The sequence below is a fragment of the Pseudophryne corroboree genome, chromosome 1, assembly GCF_028390025.1.
Source record: "Pseudophryne corroboree isolate aPseCor3 chromosome 1, aPseCor3.hap2, whole genome shotgun sequence".
Classification (NCBI taxonomy): domain Eukaryota; kingdom Metazoa; phylum Chordata; class Amphibia; order Anura; family Myobatrachidae; genus Pseudophryne; species Pseudophryne corroboree.
Window position 1 is genome coordinate 712,264,238 of NC_086444.1, and position 13,684 is coordinate 712,277,921.

General features: G+C 43.3%; 1 protein-coding gene across 2 annotated transcripts in view; it reads right to left on the reverse strand.

Annotated features, from left to right (window-relative positions):
• The window catches only part of SEMA6B (semaphorin 6B), a 536,302-nt gene that overhangs the window by 137,068 nt on the left and 385,550 nt on the right, over nucleotides 1–13,684 (reverse strand). For both annotated transcript variants that reach the window (XM_063915087.1, XM_063915079.1), the window contains exon 12: nucleotides 10,096–10,245. In XM_063915087.1, coding sequence (XP_063771157.1) covers nucleotides 10,096–10,245 — 150 coding nt within the window. The remainder of the gene's footprint in view (nucleotides 1–10,095; nucleotides 10,246–13,684) is intronic.

Below are 13,684 nucleotides of genomic sequence, written 5' to 3' on the forward strand. Positions count from 1 at the left end.
TTAAACATTTCGTGTAGTTTGTTGTTTGATCACATACTCTTTTGTTCACTTGCCTCTTGTTCTCCTCTTTCTGTGTATGATATGTGCTTTGATAAAGATACATTTTATGTATATGAGATTATAATGTGTGTATGTTTTATTGTTTAAGGTCCCCCACCACCCGTGATACTGGATGCGTTTACATAGCTCCGATTATTGCAATCCTGTTGCTATGGAGATGAATCGCTACTGCTATCCAGTACTCTTCCGGATTGATGGTGTATAGTGGAACGCATTGTGCGACCCACCCGTCGACCGGAAACCCCGTCATTGAACTTCCGTGTAGTGGAACGCAAGACGCCGTCCCCGTCAGATAGCGGAAGTGATGTCACAGATCGCTAATACGCGATTCGCTTGTTTTGAATGTCTTTTTTGGCGCCCGGAAACACAGGGGGTGGGAGGCCAGTTTAGGATTGTATTTTGGCTAATTACCTAATTACCTTTAATATAAATAGACGAACCATGTACTCCACCACCATGCTTCTGATGAAGGACTTTTGCAGTCCGAAATGTGTAAAGCAGGTGGTTCTTCAGATGACTTCCTTGGGACCAGTACACCCCCCCGCCTGATAACATCTTACAAACGAGGACTCTGATCATTTCCATCTTTGACTCGTTGGTTTGGAATCTGTGTCCATGGAGGTTTTTATGCTTATATGTTTTTAAAGAATGTGAGTGTAATCCTGTTATTAAATATATTGTTTTTATGAAAAACAGTGTTGCACTATATCCTTTTCCTCTGATTTTCATATACGTTATTGGAGGAAGACATCCTAGGATATCCCTATCATTTTGGGGGATGATGAGCAAATATTATACTTATCAAATGTGAGTGTGATACCATATCACAATATCCATCTTGTGTATTTTAAAACGGTGTTACACTAAGTGTCTCTCTGTATCTATTTGATTTTTATATACCCCATTGGAGGAAGACATCTCAGGATATCATTATCTTGTTGGGGGATGATGAGCAAATATTATACATATCAAATGTGAGTGTGATACCTTACCACATTATCCATTTTGTGTATTATCAAAACGGTGTTGCACTAAGTGTCTCTCTCCTGTTTGAGGTACATCAAGTTGAACAACAACAAGGACTTGCTTTCAAGGATTTGAGACATAAGGACACCTGCGTTTTTTAGCAAACGCCGGGAAAACGCTGAGTTACCACCCAGAAACGCCCCTTTCCTGTCAATCATTCACCGATCAGCAGTGCAACTGAAAAGCGCCGCAGAATCCACAGCAAATCTGCAAAGTTTTCAGTTAAAAAACTAAGCGCATACACTCTGCGTGCCTTGCGCATGCGCAGTTTGCAACAAATCGCAGCATAGCGAAAATTGGCAACGAGTGAACAACTCGGAATGACCCCCATAGTTTTACCCAACTGCTAACAAATTTGCTGCTGTGATCAACTCTGAATTAGCCCCATACTCTGGTGGTGAGATTCAAGTTTTTTCTGCTGGTGGTGGTAATACAGTAGATTTACAGCAAGCTCATTGTCCGTGAAATAGATCTGACATCGCAGCTCCATGTATCATCCATTAGACAAAAGTCGGCAGTGCCAAATTAACAGCAACAGAGATTGTCAGCATTGTAAATGGACACTGCTAACTTTGAACAGTGGTGAGTCAAGTGATACAAACAAAAAACAATTGCTGGACTTTATGATACATTGTTTAATATTTTGCTTATACTCAAGCTATATGTACAAAGAAGACACTGCTACAGATTTATGTATATATGTTGTTTGTTTTGTATTTTTCTGCAAGAAACTTAGGGCCCGACCTGATCGCTGTAGTGCGAATTCGAGTAGGTCCTGGGCTATGCACAGACTGGAAAAATCATTTGATGGTGAGTGAGTTGCGAAGCTTCAAAGTCGAAAAATATTGTAATACACACAGCGTACTAATCACACACACACATGCCCGCTGCGCGTGCACTTGTTCCGCCGCGCGTGCACATATCCGCAATTTGCATTTGATCGCTCCCGCGGTCCTGCGCGTGGTATGGGTATTTACGGCGGAGTTTGTGAGCGCATAGAGGGTTATCAAAACATTACATATTTAACCCAAATAGTGCACATTGTACACATAGCCCCCCTGCACCACATCAGCAAGTATCAACAGTTTAAATGATTCCAGGACTAAGGGATTCACCTTTACATGATAGGAAGGGACAGACTAAGGTTATAAGGTGATGTCTAGTATCCAGCTGTAGGGTATTTTAAGGGTAACATTCAGGAAGATTGCATGTTCCTGCGTATAGTTATGTGCAGAAGTAGAATATAAATATAAACTGTATTTACTGTATATTATGTATGCAGCAGGAATCCAGAGGAGACCACCCACAAGAGCAGTTGGGAAAGACATCGCCCACCTTTTCAAATCAACCTATGACCTCTCCTGTAATGTAAAGATGCATCTCTGTGTCCAATGGACAAAGAGATTACAGTAACCATTGTATTGTTTATGGAAGTAGTGTATAAAAAGCCTGTTGCTGCCTGACCGGTCAGAAGACTCTGAACGCTATCTACCTGATGAGCGGAGGACTGGTCCAGGTTGTGCAAGCGAATATTCTCACGTATGTACATTGACTGTAGCCATTTTACTCTGTTGTATTTTGTAGTGTATAAATTGTATTGTTATCCCCTTCCAGATATATACGCTGAGGTTTCGGATCCCAGTGTTTAACTACAAATCGGTGTTGTGTCCTCTTTTCCCTGCTAGGGTTTAAAAGCGTATTTAACTGTATAAGGTTTAAGAGTGTATTGATAAGGTGTGTACGCACTGCGGGTACTTTATACCGTCAGCGCTGCATAAGGTTTAAGGTGTAACATCATTGCAGTGCTTTGCTGCATACGGTTTAGAGTGTAATAACATCATTGCATTTCATTACTAATAAGGTTTAAAAGTTATCAAGAGTGTGTGCGCGCGCTGTGTGTACTTTGTACCCCCAGCGCGGTGTTTGTACGCTAAGTCCGTACAGGGTACGGGACTCTGTGCGCAAATAGCGTACAAAGTGCATAGCGTGTGTATAAAGTCTAGCGGCCGCAGCGGCTCCATGGTAAAAGTGTGTTTAAAGGTATAGCTTTATGGTTTAAGATAATATCGACATTATCAGAAGGGATTGGCAGCTGACGGATGTTTGCAGAGATTTTTGCAAGGCGTATGCAGACTTGCATGGATTGGGTTTTCACTCTGTCTGGGTGGCAACTATCTGATCGCAAACCTCTGCAAATTTGAAAAGGAGCGTTAGGTCTGAATTACCACCCAAAGAGATAATTTTTATTGTTTGTAATAAATTTTGTGTATTATATAAAACAGAAGACAATCGAAGTCCTTAATGGCTGGTACCAAATTCCATCTTAGTTCTATTTTACCCGAAAAGCCATTCATCGGCTGTACCAGGACATTAAAATAAATGTAATCATTGCACTACAAAATGCCATTGTACTCACTGTCCACTTAACCACAGATATGTGGACAAGCAGTAGTAGGCAAACTAAATGACTGTAACAGTCCACTGGAAGGGTGAATCACCCGTTATCATCAGCAGCAGAAGCAATATCTAACAAACAACTCCAGTTAATTCAGAGGCAGGCTAGTCTGTGTCTCACCGGCTTCACTAAGAGGCATACCACTGACAACCTCTTAAAAAAATTGAGGGATGTCATAGCAACATGGCTTACCCCACTTGGACTAGGATTTGTTGTTTCTGATACCGCCACAAATATCGTGAAAACATTACAGCTGGGTGAATTCCAACACATCCCCTGTTTTGCTCACACGATCAACTTGGTGGTACATTTTATTCTATTTTTTTAATGACAGGGAAGTGCAGAAGATGCTTTCTGTGGCCTGAAAGATTTCGGGACATTTTTGGCATTCAGCAACAGCATGCAGGAGATTGTAGCACCTGCAAGAACAGTTCAGTTTGCTGTGTCATCAACTGAAGCTAGAGGTGTGCTTCAGCCAATGGACAAACGACAAAAAGCCATCCATAGCTATACAACAAGCCATGACTTTTTGAGAATGTACCTTAGCCCAGTGCAGTGGAGAGTACTTTCTGTCTTGTGCAAGGTGCTCAACCCCTTTGAAGTAGCCACCTGGGAAGTGAGTGCTGACACTACTAGCTTTAGCCAGGCGATTCCCCTAATTAGGCTTTTGGAAAAATCAGCTGGAGAAACTGAAGGAGGAGATGAAACAAAGTGATTATGAAAAGTAGGCCAGACTTGTAGATCAAGTCCTTGATTCACTTCACCAGGATCCAAGGGTTGCCAATATCTTGAAATTGGATCACTACATTTTGCCAACCGTACTTGATCCTAGGTTTAAGTCGTATGCTGTGTATTTCTTTTCAACTGACCCAGATCTTAGGAGATGCAAAGAGCTCCTGGTGAGCAAGTTGGCAGCTCTATTGTATCTTCAGCAGTAGCCAGGAAAAACTCACCTTTCCAAAAAGACCTATTGGTGCTGCAGATAAGTCAACACACCATTTTGACATCTGGTCAGGTTTAAACAAATTGCCCAGCATTTGTGGCACCTCTACCATAACTCCATCTGATACGGTCACCAACCACAGAATGGTGGAGGATATTTTTCATGACATCGTAAAAATAGGCATGTAACAAAGTCCTTTTGATTACTGGAAGGAAAAAAAGGCAATTTGGAGGCCCTTGTACAAACTGGCTTTGCATTACTTAGCTACCTACCCTCTAGTGTGTATTCAGAGAGTTTTCAGCACAGCCGGAAACCTTGTCAGCGATCGGCGTAGGAGGCTACTTCCTCAAAATGTGGAAAAGATGATGTTCATCAAAATAAACTGGAAATTCCATGAGGAAGACTTTTCCTGGCAATTACGTCAAGGTACAGAGACTTCTGTAATGGTGGATTCCAGTGGGGATGAATTAATATTGTGTGAGGAGGATGTACACACTGAAAGGGTGAGGATGAGGATGGCAATGACAATAACATATAACCACTGTAGAGCTGTTGCCTTAAGCCGATTGGTAGTTTGTTTTGTGGGGGCCCAAACAAACCAAGCACTTCAGCCACAAAAGCTGCAGTCCCTGTCGTTAGAGAGCTTGGTTTATTAAAATGTGCCTGTACTTTTTAATATCTAACATAAGGGTGGGTGGGAAGTTCCAAGAACAATTCCATCTTGCACCACAGTTCATTTCTCCCACTGCTGTGTGTCAGAGTTTGATAGAAATGCTATAAACTGCCATGTGTTTGTGCCGTTGCTCTATCACTTAATAAACCAGCCAGCTCACTGCAGACTTTGGCCTAAAGAGGATGAAAACAACATTGTGAGCTGTAAGATGGTCAAAATTATTTGCAAATGACTGGAAATTAATGTAATTGATGTTAATAATACTGTAAGGACTAAAAAAAGGCACACACAATGAGATTTTAGCTTTTTTAGTACTTTTTTAAAAGAAATCCAATCCCAAAGTCAGTCACAGTAGTCTGGCAAATCCATATCCAATGCCGACCAATGAATCAGTACCAAATCCAAATCCAGCAAAAATGGGCTGGCACATATCCCTAGTCAAAAGTCCGACAGGGTAAAAATGTTGACATTTAAAAGCCAGACAGTCAAAAGGTCGCCAGGGTAAAAATTCTGACAGTCAAAAGGTCGACACATGTTTTTAATGTTTTTTCATGCTTTTACAATTTTTGTATTTATTTACTGACTATGGGGGTCATTCCGACCCAAACGCTCGCTGCAGTTTGTCGCAGCGCAGCGATTGGGTCGGATCTGCGCATGGCAGCCGTCGTTGCATAGCGATCGCCTCTGAGACAGAGGTGGTCGCTGGGCCGGAGGGGGCTGGACGGCAGCATTAAGTTGCCGCTTAGGGGGAGCGGTCCGGCCAATGCAGGCGTGGCCGGACCATTGGGGAGGCGGGCCACGACGGCTGCGTGACGTCACACGCAGCTGCTGCGGGCTGGGGAGTGATGAGTAGCTCCCGGCCAGCACGCTAAAGCTGCGCTGGTCGGGAGCTACTCTTGAAGTGCAAAGGCATCGCTGCTGTGCGATGCCTTTGCACTTCTGCGGGGGGGAGGGGCAGTACTGACATGCGGGCGGATTAGACCTGTGCTGGGCATACCCCCGCATGTCAGTGTGAATGATTATAGCTGTGCTAAATTTAGTACAGAAACGATCAACCCGGAATGACCCCCTATGTCACAAACTATTACCTATAATAACTTGTGGCAAGCGAAGCAAGCTACCGAGCCCAAAGTGTGGCGAGCAGACGAATTTCAACAATTTGGGAGAAAATACAATCAAAGGACAAGGCTGCAGCATAACCAACCAACTGGACTTACACAGGTTCAGAATTACAACACACTGATCATGTGCGGAATCTTGACATTGCCTGGATGGTAGCTAGACACTTAAACATGAGATATCTGCTACAATCAAATTCTCATTCTTCTGAGGAACGTAGCCAGAATCAAGCATTTAATTCTCTATGAAGACCTGCCAAAAGTCAAACATGCATTTGTATAATCTCGATTAGACTACTGCAATGCCCTCTACCTTGGTCTCCCTGCAAAAAGAATTGCACCACTTATAACTGGTACAAAACGCAGCTGCCAGGCTGTTAATCAACCAGCCCTGTTCCAGCCACATAAAACCCCTTCTATACTCCCTCCACTGGCTGCCTGTAAGATGGTGAATCTTCAAGATTGGCTTACTGACTTTCAAAACCCTACATTTCCAGGTCCTAAGGTACCTGAAGCAGCTTCTGATTCCATATTGCCCCACTCGATTACTGTGATCTGTAGATGAAGGACTAATTCATCTGGGGGTCGAGCTTTTAGCCATACTGCTTCAACTCTATGGAACTCACTTCCCCACACAGTTCGAGAGGCCCCCACTGTAGAATCCTTCAAAAACAGGCTCAATACTTTCTAGTTTACTCAAACATTTCCTTAATGTCCCTTTATTATCTCCATGCTCTCTGTATTTTCTGAAAAGTTTTTCTGTACTACATTGCTTCTGTACTATATTATGTTCATTCTATCTGTTAAGTGCCTTGAGTCCTTTTGGAGAAAGAGTACTAAAAAATCTTATGAAGTCTTGTCGGGACCAGGTACCATCTGGAATACATTTTATGTCAGTTCTCTTTGATGGAAGAGTAGGGCCGCCATCAGGGTGGGGGTCGGGGTGGGGTAAGGGGGACTGTTAGAACTGGAGTCCCAGGCCCTGGCAGACTGGGAGCCGGGCAGCAGACCACAGACTTACAGCAAGGCATGGAGAGACAGTGGCAACATTTTCAAATTCGGAGCCAGCCACTAGCAGATCGCAGCTCGTGGACCGGTGGCCAATCAGGAGCAGCCACTCCTGCACCTGCGATTGGCTCGTGGCTGGCACCAAAGCCGAAATGCCATGCTGCCTATCTATGCCTGGCTGGCTGCCGGTCCATGATCAGCAACCAGCTTGGTGATACGGGTGAGTGGGAAGCAGTGTTGGAAGGGGAACCCTGTAAATACAGACACAGTGTCAAAAGTGTCCTGATGTGCTGCAGCTACAGGCTTGGGGTAAATAGCACTGCAGTCACAAACAGACACAGTCAAGCCCGGACAGGGGCTGACAACACCCCCCCCACACACACACCACAGACTCTCTTCCCAGCACTCTTGGAGTTGAAGGCGGATTTCATACTAAACCAAACTATATATATAATATAGTCTTATGTATGTATATATAGCATAGGTGCCTACCTTGCTGCACCCTTCCTCTGGGAGGTGGCAGTGTGATAGGCAAATGGCGTGGCTGGCAGCAATGTGGGAGGTCTGGGGCATGGGCGGTGGGGAAAGTGGGCAGTCTGGGTGCGTATCATCATGACTGCATCATCGTGGCCCGCCCCTGCTAGACAGTGCTGTGATTCGCATCATCGTATCCCCCTCGGACCACCCACTTGTTCTCTGCTGTGGGTGGCCAAGGGGGGTGTGGGGTGCTGCCAGCGAAAGTGGTAGACTTGCCCACCTTTCGGGAGCCTCCTGGCCATTCTGGGAGGGTAGGCAAGTATGATATATAGGTGATGAAGGATAAAGGGACTGCTATAGTGTGTCCCTTGTTCCACATATCCTATATCATTATATCACTATTTGTACATCCACTTTATTCTTTTCATATGCTAATAAGTTGTTTTTCTATGTGGCGGGTGCCTATTTTGTCAGTCATGTGCCCCACAATTTCTGATGGCAGCCCTGTGGAAGAGGAAATAATTGACATTCTTACTAATAATACTTCATGGATCCTTACCGAGGGGAGGCCCCAGATGCTCCTCCCATCTACGTTCATGATTGAGAACAGATTCCGAACCATAGGATCGGTGAGTGTTCTATAAAATTTAAATAATCTCCTTTCTCATAGAGATATAGTAGCTTAATCTTTCAAAAGGCGTAAAAACTGTCTAAAACCTAAAGCTCTATGTAAGGAGTGCAAATAAGATCGAATCTGCAGATATTCATACAATACAAGGCTGGGTATATGATGTTTGTGTGTTAGAGACTCTAAAGAATGCCAAAATTTGCCTTCAATAAAGTCAAGAATAAATCCAGGGGCGATCAGGTAGATAAAACCAGGAGTGAGAATGGAGGAAGGGAAAACCCGGGGTATAGGAACCAGAGTTATCCCAAATGGGGGTTAGTGGGGATGGGTAGGTAGAGGGTTAAAAACGCCTGGTGCAAAGTAGAAAAATAGAATGAGTAAGCATAGTAACTGGATTGAATTTATGAGAATATTGCGGCCCGCAGGCAGCAGTCGAGCAGGGGTCCTTTTGCGGCCCGACCGCCTTCACCTTCTTCAGGGGCCGGTACTTGTAGTCCGGGTAGTCAGCCATGTGTTTGAGACGCAGCTGCTCGGCCTCCCAAATGAAGGGGATCTTGTCGCTGTCCTTCAGCTTCTTCCGGCGCTTGCCCAGACGGAGATCTCAGCATTGTGCTTGTCCAGAGACTGCTCCATGATCTTCCGCCGCTTGATCGCGGCATCATCAGTATCTTAAATCAGGCGCCAGTTCGTGAGCCAATCAGAGCTTGCGGACCGGCAGCCAATCAGGAGCTGCCGGTCTGCAAGCTCTGATTGGTTCATGAACCGGCACCTGACTTAAAGAACCCATGCTGCCACTGGAGACTGGACTGTGGAGCAGGAGAGGCGCACGCTGCGCTCTCCTACGGTCTCACACACAGCCAGGCAGGACATCCTCAGCAGCGGCAGTGAGCACATTGGGGGCATATGGACAGGGTGATTCAAAAGTCGCAGTACACCCTTTTGTTTCAAAAAGTGTGCGAGAAATGGGAAAACTGAATACTCCAGTAAGGGATGGGTGAGATGGACTATTAAGATTCCGGTGTCGGCTTTCTGATGGGTGTTGGGATTCCCATGTCGGTATTCCAACTGCCGGGATCCTGACAGCAGGCATTTTAACCACATCCCAGCTAGACAGCTATTTTATTAAATGGTAAAAATTTTATCTGCATGTTACAGCTGATAGCACAGTACATATAACTAAACTTTTATATAAATACATTTTATATAAATAAAATTATTATTATTATTATTATTATTATTAAACATTTGCTAATTTAATATAAGCTCCGAAGGGACCACATAACACCTGGTACCTTGCAAAATAGTATTCATCTCTAGAAGCCCCCTTTTCCTGTACACCAGTCACAATTACTGGTATTTGGCTGTCAGCAGATGTTGCACATGTACTCCAAGTAAGCGAGGACATTAGTGACAAATGACATATGCACACCTCTTCACATACCCATGCAGCAGTGCTCTGGAATGCATAAGCGCAAATCCAGCGAAGAACATTCATTTGTACAAGTTGCTGAGGATGAAAGTCAGTGATAACATATGGCTAAGGAGCCACAAGTGAAAACAAGAATTGCAAAACACTTACAGTATAAAGAATAGGAAGGAAAACAAAACTTATAAAAACCCAAAACATTTATTTAGCTGATGATGAAGAATTACTGGAACTAAAATTACTGTGACATTTTTAAGATAAAATTCAGATTTGTTTCCTACCGTTTCAGTGTCCTTGTTATCCAGGGAGAACCTCCAAGAGAAGGGACAGAATCCTCCACCAAGGGATGCAACTTTACAAAACTCAGGACCTCATCGGGGAGACTACGAGAGGAATTATAGGGCATGGAAGAACCAACACAGCAACCTGGGCTGCAGGGCAACGGAGAAATAGATAAAACATTGCATTGGAAATGTTAAAAACATAACCCTGGTTAAAACACAAACATTGAGCATTTCCAATATATACATATATCCATAAAATAAAATACAAATAAAAAATGATATACAGTATGTGTGAAATAAATGTCGTTTTAGAAAAAAAAATTGTAATGAATAAATGTAATAAAACTTAAAAAAATTACCAGTCCTAGAATTGTAGGATAGCAATACAAATTTACAGTAGTTACACAGAAAAACGAAAAATTCAAAGCGGTCGATTCAATTCAAGTGTAGTGCAATGCCAGCATTGCGGCAAAATGGTATATTTTTGTGCGCAATGGTATCAGAGCCAAAGAAATGTATGTGTGATGTGAAATCCCGTTCCAGAATGCGTTTCGTACCTAATGGAATCGGCACCATTATTGTTATACCACTGCTCATACTGCATTATGCCACAGTAATTTCTGCTTGAGTGATACGGGTGGTAGTCATGTGACCGCCGGTCGGCTGACCGACAGTCACATGACCTCCTCCGTGAGCCCGACGGCTCACTATTCCGATGGTCGGGATGGTCGTGAAACATGTATAGAAAATGAGAGTGGTATATTTAATGACATAGGTAATGTATGTGCAGTGCAGTAAGATGCAGCAACCAAACAGCAATCACTTTGATTGGTTTAGTTTAGCAAGGCTAATGAAAGCAAATATATGATTTGCTGCTATGAATTACTGTGTACTATGATTAGTGAATACTGCTCACAGCAACATATGCCATCCTTCCAGTTCACCAAGAGGGTTCTACTGTACACCATTCTCATTGTTGGCTTTATGAAAATAAGGATTTGGAATTTATTTAGTTTTTCCCAGATACAAATTAAGCAACAAAAATAAATACTCTTTTGTTTTTCATTTCTCCTCATTTTACTTGATATGTTTTGAATGCTTTTTTATTTTATTTAAATCTGTTTTATTATTTTCCATGTTTCATAATAATAGTTTCTCTAACAATAATAGGAGAAGGTACAATGGAGCAGGAGTAAATACATAAGAGAAATGAGGAAGTCACGAGTACACTTCTGAAAGACAAATGTTACAAACAATTCAAAAGATCAGTGTCATAAGCCATAACATCAATATAAAGAATTGTAATGTAAACTTCAAATATGAGAATATAATCATTCATGAGAGAAAGCAGATCTTAGAACAATTAAATAAGATAATTATATTGTCTACATAATATGGGGGCTGATTCAGACCCTGTCGCAGATGTGCTAAAATCACTATGAAGCAGTACCGGCGTAGGCACATGCGCAAGGTCCTAAACTGCGTTCTCTTCAGAACGCAGTTTAAGACCTGGGAGGGACGGGCCTTCGACACTGCATTTTGTGTGTGTTGATCCTTCGTTTCAGGAGCGCGGTCCGGACAACGCAGGCGTGTCCGGACTGTTTGTGGAGCGGGCCGCGGTGGCATCACACACAGCCGCTGCAACCCTTAACATGGCAGGTAGCCACCTGCCTTCGCAGCTAGGCTGCACAGGCAAAGGGATACTCGAAACATGCAAAAGCATTACCGCCGTGCAATGCTTTTGCATGTGTGCAGGGGGGGGAGGGGGCAGGATCCGACATGCGGGGTGGACTTTCCCTGTGCTGGGCGTCCCCCTGCATGTCAAAGAAATTGATCGCAGATGTGTGTTTTCTCGCACATCTGCGATCAGGTCTGAATTAGGCCTGAATTCAAGGTTGATAGCAAAACAAAATTTTCCTCTAATGGCAAAAAACCATGTGCACTGCAGGGGGGGCAGATACAACATGTGTAGAGAGAGTTAGATTTGGGTGGGTTATTTTGTTTCTGTGCAGGGTAAATACTGGCTGTTTTTTTTACACTGCAATTTAGATTTTAGTTTGACATACCCCACCTAAATCTAACTCTCTCTGCACATGTTATATCTACCCCACCTGCAGTGCACATGGTTTTGGCCATTAGAGGAAAATGTTGTTTTGCAATCAACCTTGAATTAGGCCCATAGTGCAATAAAACATGATAAAGTGACTTTACTGGTATACTTGAACAGTGTAGGACAGGGTCATGGAGGCCCACCAGGGGAATGCAGAGGTAAAGGCCCATGCTTACGGGTGTGGCCAGCTGCCACAGAGGCTTGGCTAACATGGTATGGGCCCCATGATAAATATAGTGCATGCATGATAATGTACCAGATTAATAACTGCAATGCACTGTAGATAATATGTATAATGTACAATTCAAGTGCACAGTCGGGACCTGATCCATAGAGGAGGAGGTGGGCCCCCAGGCAGAGGGGCATACGGGTGGTTTTCCCTGTACCCCTGTTAGCCAGTCCAACCCTGTACCTGAATGAAACTGCAAGAGTATAATGATGCAACTCAATAAGAAAATGGGAGAGGAAAGAGGAGTGATTTATGCATCTGAAAGAGTAAAATAAGTGAAAAAAAATGTGGGAGGGGGAGGGAGTAGTTGTCTCCAGAAGTAATGGTGATATAGATAACATAAATATATACTTATCCCAGATTCTCAGAAATGGCAAAACCCTGCATCATGTGCACTAGAAATATAGGCATAATATCAAGTTTTATGTAAAATCTGCCAATGAAGAAACCAATCAGTGGAGTGAAATACTTGATAGATATGGTCTTTCACATCAGACTCCAGCTTATCTATATACAAACCCCAGTAGTTATAAAATTTAATGACGCCCTTCTCGATATCTGGTATACTGTAGCTGACCTTTTAGAAAAATATATTATTTGGAGTTTTTGTCAAACTTCTCCCAATGTTGGAGCAGAACTAGATGTCCAATTAATTAAAATAACATTTTTAGCTATAGTAAACATAGTGGTGAAAATAGGAATTCAAAATTCTCCATTGGGGCCTAGTTGCCAATTAGTAAAGTTGGAGGAAAGGCATGCCAAATGGTCCACTTGTAGTTGCAGAGGGAAAGTGGAGTTGACATATACTGTGGAATAAGTTTGTTCCAGAATTTCTACCGCCTGGGAAGGGGGTGCAGTCTATTGGGGTGGGGGAGGGTAGAATCCCTCCTCATAGGGCCTGAATGCAGTGTGATGTCACAGAAGAACTGTCTAGCTTCCTGTAGCTGAATGTTTTGGGATGTCACACTGGTATGTATGAAGTCACAAAGGGTTCTGTCCAGCTGTATGCAGCATAATGCATTGTGATGTCACGAAAGTGTTGTCTAGCTGCCTGCAGCTGAATGCATTGTGATGTCCCAGAAGTACTGTCTAGCTGCCTGCAGCTGAATTCATTGTGATGTCACAGAGGTACTGTCTAGCTGTCTGCAGATGACTGCATTGTGATGTCACAGAGCTATGGTCTGGCTGCCTGCAACTGAATGCAATTTGATGTCACAGAGGTACTGTTTAGCTGTCTGCAGCTGAAT